Source organism: Zootoca vivipara, chromosome 2 (genome assembly GCF_965207765.1).
Source record: "Zootoca vivipara chromosome 2, rZooViv2.hap1.1, whole genome shotgun sequence".
Classification (NCBI taxonomy): Eukaryota; Metazoa; Chordata; class Lepidosauria; order Squamata; family Lacertidae; genus Zootoca; species Zootoca vivipara.
The window spans coordinates 18,494,973-18,518,147 of NC_142584.1; the positions used below are offsets into that span (position 1 = coordinate 18,494,973).

The window sequence follows — 23,175 nt, forward strand, 5'->3', positions numbered from 1 at the left end:
TGGATGGGGCTGAAAAAGTCCAATGCCTGGGGGTGGCGGGAGGACGCAAATCAGCCCGTAAGAAGTTCAGCCTTTGAAAAGTTGTCTTTCTCAAGGACCACATTTTGTCTGATTGGAGAAAATTAATTTAACCCTATGGATTGCCTCTAAAGAAGAGGCAAGGAAATATCACTTTAAGGCTGTGGGATTTACTTCTGAGTAAACAGTTAGAGGATTGCATGTTAAGATTGTCACTACTGTAGGACCCTTAAGTTTAATGATAAACGAAACCCCATAAAAGCCGGGGGGGGAAGCTTTTTTTAAAGAGTCTCCTGCAAAATTTGATTTCTTAAAAAAAATGTAATTCTGTTTTCTAGCTTGGGTACACTTCTGAAGATTTGGGGGACAAAATAATGATAAATATAATTTGTATAGTGCTTTCAGATGCTCTAAGCATATCACTTGAATTATCTCATTGTAATTCTTGACTTAGAGGGCTGCTGTAAGAATTGCAATGAGGTAATTCACATGATGTGCTTAGTCAGTAGTGTTATCTGCCCATACTGCAGACGGGGAAGGGAAAACACTGAGGCTTAGAGAGAACAACTTTGCCTAAGGCTACCTAGTGAGTTCATGGCAGAGGTGGGATTTGAACTGGCGACTGCTCCATTAACATACGGTAGCTCACTTTCTTAGCCAATATGCTACACTAGCTCACACTTACGTTCTTGATTAAGGAGATTCTCATTCGTGAGAATCCCTGAAAGCAGCAGTTTTGGTCTCAGTGGCCAGTACGCAGAATCGGTATCAAGGCCTGCAGGGGCGGGCGGTAAACAACGGACTGCGACCAAACTTTGGGTCCTCTTTGGTGTTTCTAGGCTGACTCGACTTGCCAGATGTGAAAAGCTTACCAGCTGCCAAGCCATGAATGCTCTATGGCAGGCACCCCCAAACTCATCCCTCCAGCTGTTTTGGGACTACAACTCCCATCGTCCCTAGCTAACAGGACCAGTGGTCAGGGATGATGGGACTTGTAGTCCCAAAACATCTGGAGGGCCGAGTTTGGGGGTGCCTGCTTTACAGACTCGATCTCGCCACACAACTGGCAGATCTGTGCCAGCCTAGGCTGGGCTTTCATGGATTAATGCCCGACACCCTGGAGAACGGCAACGCTCCTCTTCTTTCACGACAACACTGGCTGGAACGGGCAAGACGAGAGACTGCGTGGTTAGAAGAGGTAGGAGGCAGCTGGAAGAGGAAAGCAGGGACGGGGAAAGTCCCCGCCCTCCAGCCCATGTGTGGTTATTGCTGGGGTCACAACCAGGCTGCCCCCCCCCCAGGAAGGCTAGAAGTGCACATTGAAGGAGCAGCGCTGGCTGGAGAAGCCTGGTACAGTGGGGGAAGGCGGTCGGAGGTCAGATGTATCATTCACCATCATCATAAATAAGGCCAGTGTGGCTTGGGGTGGGGGGGTGTCTGCTGCTGGGACTTCTGCACATTGGATAGCTGAGTGCCCGTCTCCACAGCATTGGGGGTGAGGGGAGGGAGGGAGGAGGTGCCTGGGACTCTTTCCCCCCCCCCATCACTTCTCTATCTCAGATCTCTGCTCTTTCCTCGATTCAGTCACCACCTGCAGGAGACAACATGCAAAAAAAAAAAAAAGACGATAGAAAACAGGTCAGAGCCAAGAAGGAAAGGCGAGATAAGTATATTGCTGAGCGTGGTGAAATAAACAAATTAGGGTCTTATCTATATATGAGAAATGTTCATAAATGTACCAAGCTAAAACATGCAAGAAGGCAATCCTGAAGCCATTCTGACTATCCCAAAACTGACCAAATGTTTCTGTGAAAGGAGGAAGGAAATGGGAAAACCTCCCCATTGGCTCTGTGCTCACAGATCCTGCCTTAAAGGCACATTTACAAGGCACATTTACGGTGTGAATGGGGTGAGCCTGGGACCTGGATTCCAGAATTGAGTAGTGAGTAGTTAGAATAACAAAAGAGTGGCCAGGCTCCCCAGGGAATCCAACATTAACAGGTAAACTGCCAGACAGGAGTACTCAGATTTCTGCTGTAGACCACCCTTTTCTGTGATGCAGGTATGAGGTGTCTGGGGGTGCTGGTCTTGGGCTACACCCCTTCTGTGATGTATGTATGATGCTTCTGGGGTGGGCCTTGGAGGGCAATTTTAAATGTCTATATAAGGGCAGGCGCGCTTTTGTTCTGGGTCCTCCTTTTTTCTCCTGTGTGAGAGAGAGAACACCCTGTTGCAACAGTCAATAAAGATCAAGCTTGCTGTATTAGCTGCTTTGCTTCTCAATATTCTCTGGTTGGCCTCTGTTATTTTCTCCTACCAATGGAGAACCTCCAAAGGACTCTACAAGGGCTCTTGTATACCCCTTAAGGGAATAAGGGCAGATTTTGTTTATTACAGTGGAATGGACAATGCTCACAGGATCATAGACAGGGCATTCCAAAGTTCCTTGCAAGGAACACACCTGAATGCTACCTTTCGGACAGGGTTCGTTTATTTTAAATAAAACCCCAAAAAAAGTTTCTAGTCCTCAAGATGGTCAGCCATGGTTTGACCAGCTTTGAGTTAATGAAGCTGGAGGAAAGAGACTGGGTAGGATTTCTCGGAATTAGTGGGGAGAATCTCACTGTGGTTGATGTAAACAGAAAAAAGGTTATGCAAATATATGTAAATTTGCACTACTTGCATGATTAATACAGCAGGAGGTGTTGACATGTCACTGTACCACTATGGCTGCTCATGCTTTCTGTGTCACCACCCCAAATCCATGTTTCTGTCCCCCACCTCAAATCCACAACACATGAGAGCACGGGTGCCAACTTGAATAAAATATTGTGGGGCCCAGGTAGGCCCCACCCCACACTATCGATCACATGACATGGCGCGCACATGCCATTTGAGAATGCTCATCAACTTTGTAGGGGCCTGGCCCCCTCAAATATTTTATTGTGGAGCTCAAGGCCCCTAGGAGTTGGCTCCTATGCACGAGAAACTGTTTGCAGCTGCCCTGGACACAGAATTGACGTGCACCTCTATGGACAGCTGTGAGTCCAAAATGACTCCCAGGCTGCGCACCTGGTCCTTCAGGGGCACAGTCACCCCATTCAGGACCAGGGAGTCCTCCACACCAGCCCGCCCCCTGTCCCCCCCAAAACAGTGCTCCTGTCTTTTCAGGATTTAACCTCAATCCGTTAGCCACCATCCATCCTCCAACCACCTCCAGACACATCACATCAGGCAAACCTGCTTGAACCTTCCCTTCCCCTTTGCTCTAGGCCTAGATGCAGTCCTCTCTATAGAGAATTTCTCCTGCTGAAGACCACACCGAGTTCTGGGTGCTTCTTATCCTCCTCCTCAATTTGGGAGAGAGAAAGGTAAAAAACTCGCCTCTCCATCCCGGGTCTCAATGGTTTTGATCAGCACAGTCTTCCTAGAGTGGCTGTCCACCGCTGGCTCTGGCTCTGAAACTACAAGGGAGGGGGGCATTCAGGAGAGAGGCCATGGCAACTTCAATACAATACACATCTTCACCAGCACCACCAGCATCCCCCCCCCCACAAAAATACTCCAGGCCAAGCTGGGTGAAATCAGAAGGGATTTGAAGGAGGGAGGAGAGAGGTGTGATTTCTTCCTGCGAGTTCCCAAGGAAAAACAGCAATAAAAGCTAAGATCAGGTGTGGTCTGTGGTGGATGAGGAAGATCCTCCAGGATAGATTCTTGCAAAGTCAACCATAAATCCATCTTTGGATGAGCTCAAAAGCAGGAAAAGGGTGTAAGTCAGAGCAATGAACACGGTCTCTTCCCAAAGTCCACGTTTGTGTGCAACAGTGTGCATAAGCACACATGATGCATTTTTTTTATGTGTCCCGAACATGGAGCTATAAGCTTACCTGTCGTTCTGAAGCCGAAGGAGGCCATGGACTGAACCGGCACTGCAATCCTGCAGGGAACAAGCCACAGTGAGCTCTACAATGAAGCCCCCCAGGAAGGACTTGGCTGGCTCAGAGAGATGCTGAAAACGCCTCTTGGCAACATCAAGATGAATTCAACAGTGTAAACGGGTTTCGTTGGATGTCATACAGTGGTACCTTGGTTCTTGAACGTAATCTGTTTTGGAAGTCCGTTCGACTCCCGAAACGTTTGAAAACAAAGGTGAGGCTTCCGATTGGCGCAGGCGCCCTGGAAACAATAGCTGACAGCCACATTGGATGCTCGGCTTCCGAAAAACGTTCGAAAACTGGAACACTTACTTCTGGGTTTTCAGCGTTCGAGAGCCGATTTGTTCGTCAACTAAGCCATTCAAGAACCAAGGTTCCACTGTAATGGAATACTGAATGGTTTTGTTTATGTAAAATATGCAGAGATTTATGATATGCAGAATGAACCATGGAAAGAGAAGAAGGGAAGTCACTGACATTTCAAGGTTGTTTAAATGAATATTCTAAAGTATAAAACAGAAAACTTAATGAAAATTATATATTGTATAAATAAAACTCCTCTCCGGGGCATAATATGTGGTGCCTTCTTCCTGATCAGGAATTGATGTTAGTATCAGCTTTGTTTTGGAGAAATCCTTGGCATGTGTGGAAGCTCACGCACTATTAAATGATATCTGTAGTGTGGAAACTAATGGATATACAAGAAAAAGGGATCCTGCAAACCCTTATGGTGGCAGAGAGGCTTATATTGCAAAGCTGGAAGGACAAATACCCACCCCACCCAATCCACTACAGTGGAACCTCAGTTTGCGACCGCTTCCGTTTACAACGAACTTGGAGAGGGACTGCCGTGGACCCGGAAGTATTTACATCCGGGTTCCGTGCACGCGGATGCGATCTGCGTACCGTGCACGTGCGCAGAAACACTCTATTGGCACTTCGCACATGCCTTCGGGGAGCGCCGAACTCAGGGAGCGACCGTTTCCCTGGAACGGGTACCACTGTACTAGTCAGTGGCCTGAAGATCTCACTGCCCTTTCTATGTTTAAAATGCATGGCTTAAAATACAGGCGTCTCCCCACTTGCGTGAGCAGGGAATTCCCCTGTTCGCCCCTGCCCCACCCCATTCTGCCCCTGCCCCGCCCCATTGGGGTGTCAAAAATGGTGCGCATCTCGAGATGGCAAAACTGACTGCAAAACTCAGAAATCAAGAGGACAATAACTTTATAAAAGTATGGGGAAAACATGTAAGTATTTAAGAGACCACTGCAAGCAAATACAGTAGAAACATTGGCAGGATTTTGATTGCACTTGTAGTGTAATGATTACCATGGACAATGTGGTTTGATAAAAAATATTGGTGTATGGAAAAAAAAATATAAAATATATATAAATGTTTAAAATGAGACTCCATGGAGGGAAAGGGGGAGAAAGTCCTGAGATTCGGAGGAATCTCCACATATGGATATGGTTTTTTTTTATTCTTGGCGTATAACTTTGTACTTGTAAAACCAAATAAAAATGGTTTCAAAAAAGAAGAAGAAAGAAAATGGTGCACATCTCAGCGGGAGTATGTGTGAGGATTGGGGAGTTGCCCTCATATGGTATGCTTATTTAAATCTTGTCATTTAAATTAGAAATCATGTGTTGTTCCTATTGTTGATGACAACTGGCGGTGTTTCTCTCTCTCTCTCTTTCTCTCATCTCTTTCCTTCTGTCATAGTTACAAAAATAAAATATAAAGGCCTTTGTAAACCCAAACCAACAAGCTCCTTTAAAATCGTTCTCCTCCTCTGATCCTGCGAAGCCAGAGACAGACCCACCATGAGATGGGCCAAACCATGCAAAGAGCTATAGGGGAGTCCTCACCTGCTCTCCTCCCCCTCCAGCAGCTTGCGGTAGGTGGCAATCTCGATGTCGAGGGCCATCTTGACATTCAGCAGGTCCTGGTACTCCCGCAAGTGCCGTGACATCTCTTCCTTCAGGTGTTGGATCTCCTGCTCTAGCCGTGCCACTGTGTCCTGGTACGAGCCCATCTCCACCCCGTATTGGTCCTCCAGGTCTCGCATCTGCCTCAGCAAAGCTTCATTCTGGGGAGGAAAACAGAAGCGGCACTTACATGTGGGGTGCAAAGGTAGCAGGTCTCAGACACCTTACCCAGAAGCCACACCGACTCCCAAATCCTCCTCCTAATTCTCAACCGAGTGAGAACAGGCAAGGCTGTGGACTCGGAGCTTCCCAGGCCTTTGAAACAGGGCGCAAGGCTGGCAAGTGCTGAAAATGGTTGTCCTCTTTTTTTCCCAGCTGCGAAAATGGACAGTCACAGAATCTGGAGCATAGGCATCCCACAATTATTATTATTATTATTATTATTATTATTATTATTATTATTATTATTATTATTTACAGTCGCACCTTGGTTTTCGAACAGCTTAGTTCATGAACAACTCGGAACTCGAATGTCGCAAACCCAGAAGGAGGTGTTCCAGTTTGCAAACTTTGCCTTGGAAGCCATATTTTTGACATGGCTTCTGCAGCTTCCAATTGGCTGCTGGACGCTCCTGCAGCCAATCAGAAGCCACGCCTTGGTTTCTGAACATTTCAGAAGTCGAACGGACTTCCAGAACGCATTCTGTTTGAAAACCAAGGTATGACTGTATTGAATTTATTTACCGCCCTATACCCAGAGGTCTCCCTGACCATATACATTTAGATATTTCCTTTTGCCAGTTATCTATTGAGTCCATTTTTCTTATAATTGGTATGGTTTGGAAAAAAAAGAGGAGTTTGGGCAGGATATTTAGTTTTACTGTTGATATTCTACCTACAACAACCCAATAACACACACACACACACACACACACACACACACACACCAGAAAAGAGACACATTTTAAAAGGGTATAGGATGTATCACACTGCAAAATGTGGCACTGGGCAGAGAGAAGTGGGAAGTTCCAATGACCTCTGTGCTCAATTACACAGCATATATCGGTTTTCAACCTTTATGGGTTTGAAGATAAACTTGAAAATGTATGATGGGGACGATATCTCGTGAAATCCCTGGTGAACTCACAAAGGCCAGAAAAGGACACCAATGGCATCATTTGCTCAGATTGCACGTTTGAATCTGCACCCGAGAATACAAAACATTTCGCATAAATTCTATTTACATTATGCTTGAGTTTCCCCAGCTGAATTAAAACCGCACAAAATATAACATCCCATTCTGCTTCATTGCCAGCAGCGCCCATCATATACTTTTTAAAAATCCATATACATTTATGGGTTAACCAAAAGGGTTTTTAACAAGAATCAATAATAAAACCACTACCCCTTTAACCGCAGTGTTTATCGTAACTCAGGCATCCCCAAACTTTGGCCCTCCACATGTTTTGGACTACAATTCCCATCTTCCCCAACCACTGGTCCTGTTAGCTAAGGATCATGGGAGTTGTAGGCCAAAACATCTGGAGGGCCGCAGTTTGGGGGTGCCTGCTCTAACTTAACCCAAATTCAAGGACCTTAAGGTAGGGTTTGTGGTTCTAATGCCATACTTTATTTTCACAACAACCCTGTGAGGGAGTGTGGCTGGGGAAACCCTGCCAGATGGGTGGGGTATGAATTAATTCTTATTCTTATTCTTCTTTTTGACTGGACCTAACCATCCAGGGGCCCTTAACCTTTACAGACCAAAAGGGCAGCATGCACATTTGGACACAGAGACAAAAGTTCAGCAAAGATGGGAGGCTCCGCAGGTGCTGCCTCCCAGGGAACAGGGCCAAGGGGTTCAGGACAGAAAGGGCATCCTACTGACCGTTCCTTTGAGTCCATCCACTTCGCAGGTGAGGCTCTGGATCTGGCGCCGGGATTCGTTCATCTCCTGCTTGGCCTGGCGAAGTGCTTCGTGGTTCCGGTTGGCTGCGTCCGACAGGTCAGCAAACTGCAAGCGGTTGGGGGAGTCAGTGGAGAGAAGGGAAAAACCCGCCCCCAAGACCAACTCCTAGTCTACCTCCTAGTCTATCAGGGTGTCTGGAAACCAAGCCATATGAGGAGCGGTTGAAGGAGATGGATATCTTTAGCTTGGAAAAGAGGAGACTGAGAGGAGATAGGATAGCCATCTTCAAATATCTGAAGGGCTGTCACATGGGAGAGGAAACAAGTTTGTTGTCTCCTGCTCTGGAGGGCAGGACTCGAGGAAATCACTTCAAGTTACAGTCAGACCTCAGTTTTCGAACGTCTCAGCTGCTGAACATTTCAGAAGCCGAACACCAAAAACCCGGAAGTGAATGCCTCCATTTTCGGATTTTTCAGAAGTCGAACGGACTTCCGGAACGGATTGCATTCGAAAACTGAGGTTCCACTGTACAAGAAAGTAGATTCCAACTAAACATAATGAAAAACTTTCTGTCAGTAAGAGCAGTTCGACAAAGGAACAGTCTCCCTAAGGAAGTTGTGGACTCTCCTTCCTTGGAAGTTTTTAAGGAGAGGTTGGATGGCCTCCTGTCATGGATGCTGTAGTTGAGATTCCTGCATTGCAGGGGACTGGATTTAGATTACCTTGGGGGTCCCTTCCAACTCTACGATTCCATGATTCTATGAAAAGTGAGAGGTGGGTACACAGCAATAGCATGGATAATATTCTGAATTGTGACTCCTAAGCCCTGTTCTCATAAATAGCAGGTGTGGGCAATATTGCAACTCACATGACTGAATGCTCCTTCCCTCAAAATAATAACCCCCACATCGTGTTAGCTGTCAAGGAAAAGGATTTGAGCCTAGTCTTCTCCCTGACATACCAATTATCTATCTGGACTCCTTGGAGGTCTTTAAGCAGAGGTTGGATGGCCATCTGTTGTGGATGCTTTAGCTGAGATTCCTGCATCACAGAGGGTTGGTCATGCTGACCCTTGGGGTCCCTTCCAACTAGTTCTATGGTTCTATAATTCCTAGCAATGACAAACTGTTTGTGTGTGTGTTTTGAAATGGCACTACAGTCATAGCCATCCATCCCAGACTGTACTCCAAGGAAAGGGGAGCCTGTGGAGTCTCCAGATATCCCTGGACTCTAGCTCCCATCCTTCCCAGCCAGGACAGTCTCTCCATCAATATGCAGCCCACCCTCCCACCTGTCAAGACTTCAGGAAATCCTATCCCTCCCACGGTGGCATGCCAAGAAGCGGAAAAACAATGAGTTCTTACCGAGTAGTTTATTCAATATTCACAGAGAGAGATGAAGGAATGTGGTCTCTCTTAGAAAATGGTGTTGCTCCAAGTAAAGTCCCACCCCCTAAGTCCCTCCTATTCTACATCACCCCTGTGCCGGCTGGTCTGTGCTTTCTGCCTCTGAGCTTTCTGTTCTGCTACTCTCATGGCATTCCTGGTCTGGGGGGGGGGGCAGTCAGGAATGCTTTGAAGAGAAACTGAGTCTGTTAACTGCCTCTCCCCCGGGGCTTCTCCTTCCTGCTGCTCCCCTCATATATCCCAGCTTCTCCCCTCTGCAGCCTCTGAACTATGCTCTTCTGCAAACCACTGTTCTAAATCTATACTGCCCTCCTCTTCCCAGGAAGGTACAGAGAGGGGTGGCGACTCCCACCATCCCTCCCCAGTCCAGCCCCTGACACCACCCTTGTAGCTGCACCCAGTTTAGGTACCTTGGATTTGTACCACTCCTCGGCCTCCTGCAGGTTCTTGACCGCGATGCTCTCATACTGGGTACGGATGTCCCGCAGGGCGGCTGTCAGGTCCGGCTTGGCCTGCTCCACCTCCACTTGCACCTGCTGCTGGCTGTGCATGCTCACCTGCATGTCGTGTAGCTCCTGCATGCGCCAAGACATCAATGGGGACAAGGATGCAAAGGAACATGGACACGACAAATCACACACAGAGAGATTGTAAGAGGAGATACTACAAAAAGAGAGAGCACAAATGCGGAGGAGCACAGCCACAAGGAGAAGCAGGCCCATTGGGAGACTAAAATATGCTACTAGGTTTTTATCTTGTTTATATACTACTTTTTGGCCCCCAGGCCCCCAAAGCGGTGAACAGCATTAATACATATCACGCAAGAAATACAAGTGGAAATGGGATACGTGCACTAGATATAGCAAAACTATATTTTAAAAATAGCACAGAAATTCGGTCAAGAATAGCAGTTAGCCAACAGGATCTGGCTATTAATCAATAGGTATGGCACATCAGAGGTGGGAGAAATCTACCTTTCAACTTTGCTTTTTTTTCTTTTTTTCTTTTGCATAAGGAAAGGACTAATCAGAACTACCTTGTTTTCTTCTTACACTGCCTGTAAGATGTTAAGCAGTCCTAAGACTTCCCCAAGTCATTGGGGGAGTTCAGAGGTAGGATGGGATGCTGAGAATGGCTGGAGAAAAGCAACCATTAAGTCTGTCTGTCTGTCTGTCTGTCTGTCTGTCTCTCTGTCTCACTGAGGGTTACCAAACCCTGGCACCGTTTTATTCCAGCTGCTGGAATAGCTTCATGTGCATTTGCATGAAGATTTGGGGAGAAAGCATGCTTGTATGTGGCATAATACTGGAGGGGGAAAATGCAGATGAGGAGGTCACTTACTGGCAGAGAGGAAATGCGTGGACTGACTTGATTCAAACAGGAATTTATTTGGGCAATGAGCTCGTGGAAAACTGATTTGGGGTAATGTTCCTATTATAAGATGTATGTTATGTTATTCTTAGGTTATTGTATTCTTAGGTGGCACAAAATCTGTGTGTGGAATAAAATACTTTGAAGTTGATGAATACGCTATGTGCCCCACAGCATTGGGGGGGGGGGGAGCATCAGTCTTGTCTTGCTTTTCTTCCACTTTCTTATTTTATTGGCTTGTTAACAAAAAGAAGTAAAAACATAACAAAAAGAAAGACAACAAAAGAATCAAAAATTTAAAGCATAAAGTATCACAGCCTTGAATGACAGAGGGACACATTAGTACAAAATTCCCATATACAGCACAGTTACACACCCAAGAGTGGGGCCGTGGGCGCAACTGTTTCTCTGTTATTCACTGTTAGACAAAGAAGAGGAAGCAAGTGACTATCTGCTGCATGCAAGGGTTTCTCAGCTGCGTCAGTCCCGCAAATTTACATTCATAACCATAGCTGCCAAGTTTTCCATTTTCTCACGAGGAAGCCTATTCAGCATAAGGGAAAATCCCTTAAAATAAGGGATAACTTGGCAGCTATGTTCATAACCCTGAATACAAGCTATCCTGTTCACAAACCCAAGGGTGGGGCTGGGGATGCAACTGCACTTCTGCTGTTTACCACCAGATGGAGCACAAGCAAAATGGCTTCTGCAAGAACCTGGAGACATCAGAAACGTTAAAAGACTCTAAATGGAATCCCCATGAAACCTGTGTGCGAAATCTTCCACTATCCCAGGGGTAGGCAACCTAAGGCCCAGGGGCTAGATGCGGCCCAATCGCCTTCTCAATCCAGCCCGCGGGCGGTCCGGGAATCAGCATGTTTTTACATGAGTAGAATGTGTCCTTTTATTTAAAATGCACCTCTGGGTTATTTGTGGGGCATAGGAATTCGTTCATTTTTTCTCAAATAATATAGTCCAGCCCACCATGGTCTGAGGGACGGTGGACCGGCCCATGGCTGAAAAAGGTTGCTGGCCCCTGCCCTATCCCATGCCCGCTTCTTCTGCTTCTCCTGAAGCCCCTTACCTGTCTCCCAAGGCTGCCACCATCCTCAGGAGCAAGCCATGAGTTTGGAATAAATCAGAATTCCTATTGCGAGGCATGTACAGATAGGGTATGAGCCCAGTCTTCTGCTCTCAGGGGAAGCAGCAGTGCTGCCGTCAGCACAAATGGCACACCTGTCCAATGGATGGACCAGCTGTATAGGGTTCAGCTAAACTCTCAAAAGCCTCTATGTAAACCAGTCACAAAACTAGTTGTAGTAAGGTTAAAGCTTACTGGGAAATGATATATAATGAATCGAAAAGGATGTTTAAATTAACATTTGTAAAAAAAAGAGAAAAAAACAGAAGCTTTTCTCTTGGGAATTATAGGGACAGAACTACCTAAATTGTATAGAAATTTATTTATGTATGTGACCAAAGCGGCAAGAATGTTACTTGCCCAAAAGTGGAAAGAAGCAGAAGTCCCAATAAAGGAAGAAAGGATACAAAAACTTATGGAATATGTAGAAATGGTGAAACTTACCGGAAGAATAAGAAATCAAGATAAATCCATTTGATAAAAGAATGGAAATGGTTTATTGAATATTTTCAGATAAATTGTAAACAGATAAAAACATTAGCGGGATTAATGTAATAACCTGCAGTTTTATAAGAGTATATATCTCTAGTAGATAAAGAAATGAGTAAGTTAAATGAATTTGGAGATGCAGAAGATAGAAAAAATGAATTCAAGGAATCACAGAAAGAGGGGAAGTCAAATTTTGAAATGTTTAATTGATTGGAAAACTGTTGAAATGTACAAATTTGATAAGATAAATAAAAAACGAGAGAGAGAGAGAGAGAGAGAGAGAGAGAGAGAGAGAGAGAGGTTTCAAATCTGCCCTCCACTCAAAGGCCACCCCCGTTATTTCCCCTACCTCTTCATGCAGTTTCTTGAGGAATTCAATTTCATCCATGAGGGATTCGATCTTGCGCTCCAGCTCCAGGCGCGAGAGGGTGGCATCGTCCACATCCTACCATGCCAGGGAGAAGAAATGAGTCGTGATCAGAACCGCAGCAAGCCCCTTTCCATTTTAACATGAAATACATATGGGTCAGAGAAGGCTCGGGAAAAGCAAACAAGGTAATCCCAGCCTCATCCGCCAGGCTGCGATGGTGGGCTGAGGGGGAGAGAACAGGCTGTCTCAGTTCAGCACCACGGACAAAGCTGCCCGAAGCCGCTTTCAAGAACTTGGCTTGAGCCTTTACTGTTCAAGAGGACCCTCCACCCATGTATGAGTGCAGGAGCTAATATGTGTGGCCATTTGCAAACAGCAGAGTGTGCTGGGACCCTGCAGGTACTCAAGGGTAAGTGGGCCAGCCTGCCCCGCCTATAGCCTCGCTTACCTTGCGGAACAAAACCAGGTTCCCTTCAGCATCTTCGCGCTTGTGCATTTCCTCATCCAGCCTGTAGAGGACAAAGTACAGCCAAGAGCTAGAAATAGGGATAACTCCATAGTTTGTCATCTTCCCCAGGGCGACACACTTCCCACTTTGGTCACACTTCTGCTCTGCTGCATAAACTCCAGGCGTCCTTTTCCTTATACCAGAAGCAATCTGTTTTTTATTCCTCCCTATGCTCTGGGCATTGCAAGAACAAGTGAGCTGCACCTAGGAATTCCTGCCTCTACCCTCCCTTGCTGCCATCCGCCACACCCCTACATCGCAAGAGCACAATGCCAAACAGCCTTCTCCAGCCCCCTTACATCTGTCAACCCTGCGCTGGAAACACTCGCCAGGCTTACCTAAAGCAGATAGCCGGTGCTGGGGAAGTAGGGAAAAGTCACTGAGAAGGGTCAGGAATAGGAAACATTCGGTTAGAGGAGGAGATGGAGATCAAGTGAAATTGAGACCGTTTCAGAAATGTTTTGCAGTGGCATCAGAAGCTTTTGGCCATTCCACGTTTATTCGAGTTGGAAATCAATAATTTTTCAAGACACAGACGAATGCTGTCATTTGGCCACACCCTTCCCCAGTGACGTATTCCCCACCCCACCCCACAACACCAACGCCACTGTCTCCCATAGTCCCTGAGCTGACGCAGAAGACAGAAGGCACTATTAGGGCAGGGAGACTGGCAAACATGGCAAGTCCCACGTCACACTGCATGCCTGGAGGGGACCACGCCCAACCTCTCTCCCAGGCTTCAGCTCCTTGCGCATGCCTTATCCATCCCCTTCTTCCCAAATAGCCCACCCCCCACCGCACCCCATCTGCCACAGCGTGAGCAATGCCAGGATGCAGAAATTGAAACCCCACCCCACAGCACCATGGGGAATGCAGTCTCGAGGCTGTGGCTTCGCTTGCTTTTCCTTTCCAGCACAGCGATGTGCGCATGGAAGCTGCAATGCCCTGCAAGGAACCCTTCTCACGTGTGTCGCATGGGACCCCATGTGCGCCAAATGCCCCCTTTAAGGAGGCTGCCGCTACCCCACCCACACTGGCTGCCCACCTCACGCAGTTCCTTGCCAGCTCACATGGATTTCCCCCTGTCCTCCTCGTACTGCCCCCTGGCATAGAGAGCACTCTGGCTAATGGCGTTATTGCTGTGGCAGAAGCTCCCTTGCCACACCCCACTGCTCTACCAAGTTCCAGAAATAGCCATTTCCTTGCACCGTGCCCCATCCAGACATCTCATGGATGACACAAAGTGGCAGGAGTTCATCTCCTCCCTGCCACTCTCCACCGCCTTCCTGTTTCCAGGAACCATATACCCACGGTCCCATCCTGCATGTAGCCAGCTCTTCTTCTCTCCTGCATCCCTTGCTTTATTGCCCTTTGTCACCAATAATAATAATAATAATAATTTATTATTTATACCCCACCCATCTGACTGGTTTTCCCCAGCCACTGTGGGCAGCTCCCAACAGAATATTAAAAACACGATAAAACATCAAACTTTGAAAACTTCCCTAAACAGGGCTGCCTTCAGATGTCTTCTAAAAGTCAGGTAGTTGTTTATTTCCTTGACATCTGATGGGAGGGTGTTCCACAGGGTGGGTGCCACTACCGAGAAGGCCCTCTGCCTGGTTCCCTGTAACTTCGCTTATTGCAGTGAGGGAACCTCCAGAAAGCCCTTGGAGCTGGACCTCAGTGGGGGTGGAGACGCTCCTTCAGGTATACTAGGACAAGATCAGCACCAATTGTCCTCGGAAATGTACTGGGAGCCAATGTAGGTCTTTCAGGACTGGTATTATATGGTCTCAACGGCCACTCCCAGTCACCAGTCTAGCTGCTGCATCCTCCTGCCACATTGGACTCATCCCATTAGTGGAGAATTATCCCCCACCACACCCTTCCCACCCCGCTGACACATCTCAAGGACCAGTCTTACTTATTTGCTGTGTGTTCCAACCTTCCTAGAATCCCTACATCTCCCAAGCCATCTCTTTATTGCGGCTGTTTGTTTGTCTGTTTTTTTAATCTATCCCTCCGCACAGTTCTGGACGGAACAGTTTCCAATCAACCCTTCCTAACCATCTTTCCACAATCTCCATCGGGAGGCGGAACCAAAACGAAGAGATTCTAGCAAACCTTTCCAATGTGCAGAATTCCTGGCTTGCAACTCTCCCTTCTGCAAGTCATCAAAGTTCAAATTCAATGCCTCCGAGTCCCAGACCTACACCGTCAGTGCAGCAAAATCCTAACACAATTCCCAGGATGTTCAGGTCCCAGTGTGCATAGGATTCCATGCACAAGCCTAACCATGCATTTTCAGAAGGAAGCCCTATTGAATTCAGCAGGGCTTACTTCCAGGCAAGTGGGGTTATGATTGTGGCCTTAATTGTTATCTTCTCACAGACTCTTGTGCAGCACTGGGTATACAGCCCAGGAACACTGGATCCCAGGTTTACCGGGGTGCAACTTTAATCCCTCTTTTAAGATTGAGAATAAGCTCCCAGCACAATCCATCACATTCCCCCATCACTACCTAAGGTAAATAAAATAAAATAAGAAAAGCTGCTCTGATTGCAGAGCAGTGATTCATCATTTGTAATGCATGCAGTTGGAATATAATGAGTAGATTAGAGAACAAATTGCATAGATTTAGTTGGTTCCCATTTGTTTATCAATCATATTAGGAACCTAGGAAGCTGGCCATTGGTCCATCTAGTGCAGTTTTGCCTGGACCAACAAGAAGAGACCCTCAGGGTCTCCCTTGGTCCTACCCGGAGATGAAGGAGAATAAACCTGGGACCTTCTGCATGCAAAGCAACTGCTCTACAGCTGATGCACAGTCCCTCCCCACAAGGCGTTATATAATGCCATTTCCCATGTGTTATACTCATTTTTGCTGCTTTGCTTTTGAGCTGGGAATTAAGGAAGAAACGACTGGATCCCAGAAAGCTGCCAAGTTTTCCCTTTTCTTGCGAGGAAGCCTATTCAGCATAAGGGAAAATCCCTTTAAAAATGGGATAACTTGGCAGCTATGCCAGAAAGTCCCGCTGTTACACAGTCATGCCACCCCTCAGGACCCCGGGGTGCAGACGTCCACTTATGGAATGAGCAGGAGAGTCCCCCAAACGCAGCAGGGCTGGCAAGCCGCATTTTGAACCAAATTATAATATGTGTTCCCACCCAGCGAGCCCCCTATGCCTGGGCAGCTAAGTGCACAGTCTAAAAGCATCACTTTCTGAACCTTACTTACTTAACCCACACATCACTAGGCTGCATCGATGGACTCTGCTGCACTGTTGGCAGAACAGGGGTGGCTATTATTTTAGGCCAAGTCCCTAACTCTGCCCTTTTTGCAAGAGGACCTGGAATTGTGCCTCTCTGCCGGTGCCACCAATTAAATGTCTTGCTATCTTGGGAGGGAGAAGTGCTATCAGAGTGCGAGCCTACCTCGGAAACCCTCTTCCCTATTCCCAAGCAGAGAGAGTTAGCAGAGTTTTCTGTCAGGGAGTAGGAAAAGGGACTCTGCAGGAACTCAGAGGCAACCATCTTCATCTACTCCAAATGATGCGCTTGGGGGCGGGGCTGACTTCATCTTCATCTACCCAGAAGGATCCCCTTGGGGCTGACTCCAATTGAGCTCTGGTTTGTCTTTTGTTTCATCTTTCTCAGGACCCTCCCACCACCCAAAGGAAAACCCAGGAATCGGGGGGGCGCCTGCCGAGATTAACCCCTCCCGCCCCACCCCAGCCACTTAAAACAGCACACAAGGCTGAAGTTCCGTTTTCTGCACAGGATGTGGCCCGGCTTGCCCCCTCCATCTTCCGAGGAGGACCCAGGCGTCCTGGCACGCCCCCACCCCTACCCGGGCGCCTCACCTCTGCTTGAGGGCGGCCAGATCCTCGGCCATGTTGTCCCTCTCGACCTGCAGGCGGTCGCGATCCTTGCCCAGCGCGTCCACCTGCCTGCGGAGCTCGCGGAGCTCGTCTTGGAAGAGGTCGCCGGCGCGCGTGGTCTCCTTGGAGCGCGCGTGGCCCAGCTCGGCCAGCAGCGCCGCGTTCTGCGTCTCCAGGTAGCGCACTTTCTCGATGAAGCTGGCGAAGCGGTCGTTGAGCTCCTGCAGCTCCTGCTTCTCATTGCTCCGCGTGGCCAGGAACTCCTGGTTCAGCGCCTCGGCTACCGAGAAGTCCAACTTCTCGGCAGCCCCGTAGGCGTAGCGCGGAGCCGGCGCGCTGGAGGAGCGGAAGGTCACCGCGCCGCCGCCGGCCCGGTAGGAGCGCAAGGATGCCGCCGTCGAGGGCGTGCTCAGCAGCCGCGTGGCCGAAGAGGACGAAGCCAGGCGGGACGAGGAGTACGACAGCGGGGACAGCATGGGCGGCGGCCCGAAAGTGCGGCGGTAGGAGGTGGCGCGGACGCCGCCGGAGTGGTGGTGGTGGCTCATGGCGCAGCGGCTGTGCCCGGAGAGAGATGGAGAAGGAGAAAAGGAGGCGTCGAGGCTGGGACGGAGCCGCGAAGTTCTCGACGGGGGAAGAAGGCGCCGCCTTCGGAGATGCCGCTTTATAGGCCCCCAAGTCGCGAACTGGAGGGGGGAGGGGGGCAGCAGCAGCAGCAGGAGAAGGAGGCTCCTCCTCTCTTGGATGCGGCCCAGAGCCCCGCATTGCAGCCCCGTCGTCTGGGAAAGGGAACCACCCCGCCCAGGCTGCTCTGCAAAGGTGCTCTCGAGGGCAGGAGGGGAGGGTGAGTGGGATCGCAGGCCAGCCGCCCTGCTCGGTCCATAGCTGTCAGGTTCTCCCTGTTTTTTAAGGGAAATTCCCTTATGCTGAATAGGCTTCCTCGCGAGAAAAGGGAAAACTTTGACAGCTATGGCTCGGTCCTGTCCGGTCCACCGCCCTCCATGTCATACGTGCCAATTCCCTGGGTGCCCGAGCACCCACAAAATTCCCCATGAATGGGCCAGGGCACCCACCAATTTCGGTGCCAGGGCCAGGCACGCGGCATGGCACCCACGGTTGTCGGAGAGGCAGAGCAGAGCACGTTTCTGAAAAAGTAAATCCCCTCGATTATCCACGACGGACCTGACACCGGACTGGGGCATTAGGGCCGGGCAAGAACGGAGAAGTATATCGTTCGCGGTTGGGGGTCTCTCTCTACCCAGGGTGGGGGAAGTGCGTGCGTGGGGGGAGCTAGGGCACAAGGCGGTGGATCACCGATTCTCCCCCTAGATCTGTCGACAAAAATGGAACGGGTTGGTTAAATATGTCAGGGCGGTGGTTCCCAATTCGTTAAATACTGTATTTCGAAAGCCAACCCATGGACCCGCTACTTTTGAAATATTTTGATTCCTCTATGGTGGTTTTTGTTCTGTGAATGGTGCCACAGACCCCCGTGGGTGGGTCACGTGGACCCCCTGGGATACGTGGACCACCAATGGGAAACAACCATTCTGTGTTAGGGGGTTCTGGAGTGGAAGCAAGAAGGCAGGTAAAACGAAGTGAGATGGGGAGCCGCCATTGCGTGGCAGAAAAGAGGCATTAAAATCCAGCTGTGTAGTTTATTTTTATCAGCAGCCAAGCAGGAAGAGTTTTCTGTGGCTCCCTGAAACATAGGCTCCTAGAATTGTAGAGTTGGACGGACGGGACCCCAGGGGTCATCTAGTTCAACCCCCTGCAAAGCAGGAATCTCAGCTAAAGCATTCATGGCAGATGGCTGGAGCAGGGTGACATTTTGGCAGTTTTCAGACCCAGTGGACACTCAAGCCATTGCATCTTGCACCATCTGCACTGGTCTAACTGCACTGGCTACCAATCAGTTTCCGGTCCCAATTCAAAGTGCTGGGTTTGACCTATAAAGCCTTAAACCAGACATCCCCAAACTTCGGCCCTCCAGATGTTTTTGGCTACAATTCCCATCATCCCTGACCACTGGTCCAGTTAGCTAGGGATCATGGGAGTTGTAGGCCAAAACATCTGGAGGGCTGCAGTTTGGGGATGCCTGCCTTAAAGGGCTCAGAACCACATTACCTCAAGGACCGCCTCTTTCCATATCAACCTACCCAGACCCTGAGATCATCTTCTGAGGCTCTCCTTCGTGTGCCTCCCCCATCAGGGCCGGCTCTAGGTAGACCCCGGTGGCGCGGGGTGCCAGGGCACCGGGCTGCACCCTGCGAGGGCGCCGGAGTGATCTCCGCCCCTCAACGCCAGGGCGGCCGGCCTGCTCGAGACTGCCCTGTCCCCCATCACTTGCTTAATAAGTGCATTTGCCAGCTTCCATCTGAGAAGCGAAAGAGAGAGAAAAATTGATCAAAACAGCAGCAGCACTGTCAAGTACTTCCTTCAACTTGCATATCCACCAAGCATGAAACTATGGGGGTGCATGCGCACACACACACACACACACACACACACACACGCACAAATGCAAGTCATGGGTGATGCAGCCAAGAGAGCTCACACCCACAAGCTGACTCACATAGGCCTAATACCTCATCCAGATTTACCAATCTTGCAGTCTGCATGCCGACAAACAATACGCCAAGAAACCTCTTTAAAATATCTCATATGCATACCATATCACAGTTGGTCTTATCATTCCTGACCACCGCTCCATGCACATATATATTGGGGAGGCTAGGTTTTTTTTTGGAGCTGAAGAGCTGCATCAGAAAACTTTGACAGAAGCCCTTTCTTTATCTTTTCCCCCCATGTAATAATTTTTATTATTATTTTACATAAAGTTATACACAATAAAAACCATTCCAAAACATGAGAATAGAGAAGGTTCTTTCGAACCTTCAGACCTCCTTCCCTCCCTCCATGGGTTCCATTTCAAAAAGTTTAATCTTTTTTCCTGGATCTTTTACCGTTATCAATCTATTAAAGGTAAAGGGGCCCCTGACCATCAGGTCCAGTCGTGTCCGACTCTGGGGTTGCGGCGCTCATCTCGCTCTGTAGGCCGAGGGAGACGGTGTTTGCCCACAGACAGCTTCCGGGTCATGTGGCCAGCATGACAAAGCTGCTTCTGGCAAACCAGAGCAGCGCACGGAAACGCCGTTTACCTTCCTGCCAGAGCTGTCCCTATTTATCTACTTGCACTTTGATGTGCTTTCGAACTGCTAGGTGGGCAGGAGCTGGGACTGAGCAACGGGAGCTCACCCTGTTGCAGGGATTCAAACCACCGACCTTCTGATCAGCAAGCCCTAGACTCTGTGGTATAACCCACAGCGCCACCTGGGTCCCTATTATCAATCTATTAGATAATCATAATAACTAAAGTTCATTTCGCTTTACAAGTGTCATTCTATCCCTGCCAATGATTTCAACTGTCTACAGCAGTTTTTTATTCCAGTCTAAATCTAGTGTTTTTGTTTTTTTAAAAAGGCAAGCAGGGGGTAGGGAGGAGGATGAAGCATTTACTGAAGTTGCACAGCACGCCTGCATCTCTCTACCAGTGTCGAAGCAACGATTCTTCAACATCAACTTCGTTGGACTGGTCATGTTGTGCGGGTGCCTGATGATCGTCTTCCAAAGCAACTACTCTACTCCAAACTTAAAAATGGAAAGCGTAATGCTGGTGGTCAACAAAAGAGGTTTAAAGACTCTCTCAAGGCAAATCTATATAAAAAAGGAGTATAAACACTGACAACTGGGAAACACTGGCCAGCGAGTGCTCCAATTGGAGAACAGCCTTTTCCAAAGGTGTCATGGGTTTTGGAGACACTCAAACTCGGGACGGAAGGGAGAAATGTGCTAAGAGGAAGGCACGCTTGGCAAACCCTCACCATGATCAGCTCCTGCCCGGAAACCTATGTCTCCACTGTGGAAGGACGTGTGGATCCAGAATTGGCCTCCACAGTCACTTACGGACTCACTTTTAAAACTGTGTTTATGGAAGACAATCTTACTTGGCTATGAGTGATCGCCAAAGGAGAAGAAGACTTAATACCTCTTTGACTGCCACAAAAAGGGGGAAATAGAAATCTACTCCCTTATGGCAACACCACTCATAAAATCCATCAGCCTGCCAGAGGGCGTACTCTCAGTGGGGGGGCGGAGGGGGGCAGGAGGACAAGGGAGAGAGAGAGAGAGAATAGCTGGAGGGGTTTGTCCAGTTCTTGACCACCTGCTGAGGTTGCCAATATCTAATTAATGTCAGATACAGAGTAGATGCCCATTTAATGGGGCCTTCTAGGCTCACAGCCGAGTAACATCAAGAGCTGGAATATTTTGAGATCTAACAAAACCTATTTCATATGTGGCATGTCTTAGTGCAGTGGTCAAAGCCTTGGGTGAGGCTCACTGCTGCAATTTCTATACATCCATGGGAACACAGCTTTGTTTATATTGTAAGAAAAATCAAACTTCCCTGCCCTGGAATGTTGAGCAGTACAGTCTCTGTCAGCTGAGATATCAAAAATGCACAGAAATGGTAAAACTGACCAGAAAGCTCAGGAACCAAGAAGACAAAAACTTTAAGAAAGAATGGGGAAAATTTACAATTTATTTAGGAGACCACAGTAAGCAGATATAAATAACACTTGTAATGTAACAAACAGTGTGGATAATGTGGAGAGATACAGTATATGGAATGTGAAATAATATGCAGTTGAAGATGTTGACAATTGGACCAACAGAAGGGAGATGGGAAGTCGGGAGACTCAGAGAAATCTCAATATATGGTTATACATTTGGTATTGTTATAACTTTTTGTTTGTAAAATCAAACAAAAAATTTTTAGAAATAAAATGCATATGCATATTTACTTACCTTGGCTTAATTTACTTTAAGTGGGTTTTCCTGGGGGGGAGTGGTGGCAACATTCTAAAGCATTCTGAACATGGAAAGTATAGAAATTGTAGCAAATGAGCCCGGGGTTTGATGGTGGGTGGGTGTCATATCATAGCAAGCATAAAGCTTGGTAATCAGATTGCAAAGCATTTCCTGCAAACCCCTGTGGCTCTTAATGATTAATGGAGCTCAGTTTTTATATATTAAAAAAAACGGGGGGAAAACCTAAGAGATCTGATCCTTCATCAGCAAGAAGTGCTGAAGACAAAGAGCCAGCCAGACAGCCGCAGATTAAAAGACAAGCAAAAAATAAAACCCTGCCCTTGCTATTATTACATTTCTTATTCCCTGGCTGCTTGAGACACACGCAAAAATCTATCCGTCCTCAAGAGCAGTTTATAAAATCGGCTGAGGTAAAATAGGGCTGCTGATCTCATCGCCTGGCAAGCAATGTGATGTTGGGGTGGCCTTCCTTAAGCTGGTGCAAATTTTGCCTTCCTGAATGTTTACTGAACGAGACCACATAACACCGGTCTTGGCTCCCAGTATGTTTCTGAGCACAATTCAAAGTGTTGGTGCTGACCTTTAAAGCCCTAAACGTCCTTGGCCCAGTATTCCCGAAGGAGCGTCTCCACTCCCATCGTTCTGCCCAGACACTGAGGTCCAGCTCTGAGGGTCTTCTGGTGGTTCCCTCCCTGCAAGAAGTGGGGTTACAGGGAACCAGGCAGAGGGCCTTCTCAGTAGTGACAACCACCCTGTGGAACGCCCTCCCATCAGATGTCAAGGAAATACTGTAAACAACTACCGTACTGTATCTGACTTTTAGAAGACATCTGAAGGCAGCCTTGTTTAGGGAAGTTTTTAATGTTTGATATTTGATCATGTTTTTAATATTCTGTTGGGAGCCGCCCAGAGTGGCTGGGGAAACCCAGCCAGATGGGCGAGGTATAAATATTATTATTATTATTATTATTATTATTATTATTACTACTACTACTACTACTACTACTACTACATGAGAGGTAGAGAACTTGTGTTCCTCCTGATGCTCTCAAGGCTCCAACTCTCTTAATTCGCAGCCAGCAGGTATGATGGGAGTTGGAGTCCCAACAACATTTGGAGGGCCACAAATTCCCCACTCCTGGTTTACTCCATCATGAAGCAGGGGAAACGGCTCAGCCATTTGTGTTGATAATAAATGACTCCACGCGAACAACTTGCCACATAGTGGTAACGGACCCCCCACCAGTTCTAGGTGGTCATTAAAATATTTCTATATCGCTTTTCATTTACAAAAGGAAATAGCGAAGTGGTTCACACTACAAACC

The 23,175-nt window shown here is 47.9% G+C and overlaps 1 protein-coding gene across 1 annotated transcript; it reads right to left on the reverse strand.

The window, feature by feature from the left end:
• Window positions 1-1,318: 1,318 nt before the first annotated feature.
• PRPH (peripherin) lies at window positions 1,319-17,840 on the reverse strand. Its single transcript, XM_035098317.3, has 9 exons — window positions 16,943-17,840; window positions 13,017-13,077; window positions 12,548-12,643; window positions 9,608-9,772; window positions 7,771-7,896; window positions 5,823-6,043; window positions 3,906-3,955; window positions 3,403-3,482; window positions 1,319-1,609 (listed from the first exon to the last, which is right to left on the reverse strand). The coding sequence occupies exons 1-9, from the start codon at window positions 17,503-17,505 to the stop codon at window positions 1,562-1,564; spliced, it is 1,410 nt and encodes a 469-aa protein (XP_034954208.3). The 5' UTR covers window positions 17,506-17,840; the 3' UTR covers window positions 1,319-1,561.
• Window positions 17,841-23,175: the final 5,335 nt, after the last annotated feature.

Excerpts from the sequence above, each read along its gene's own strand:
- PRPH (XM_035098317.3), bottom strand. The coding sequence starts at position 17,505 with ATGAGCCACCACCACCACTCCGGCGGCGTCCGCGCCACCTCCTACCGC. Across the intron at positions 13,078-16,942 it reads CTGGCCGCCCTCAAGCAGAG|GCTGGATGAGGAAATGCACA; the intron begins GTGAGGCGCCCG and ends TGTCCTCTACAG. Across the intron at positions 6,044-7,770 it reads TGGATGGACTCAAAGGAACG|AATGAAGCTTTGCTGAGGCA; the intron begins GTCAGTAGGATG and ends TTTCCTCCCCAG.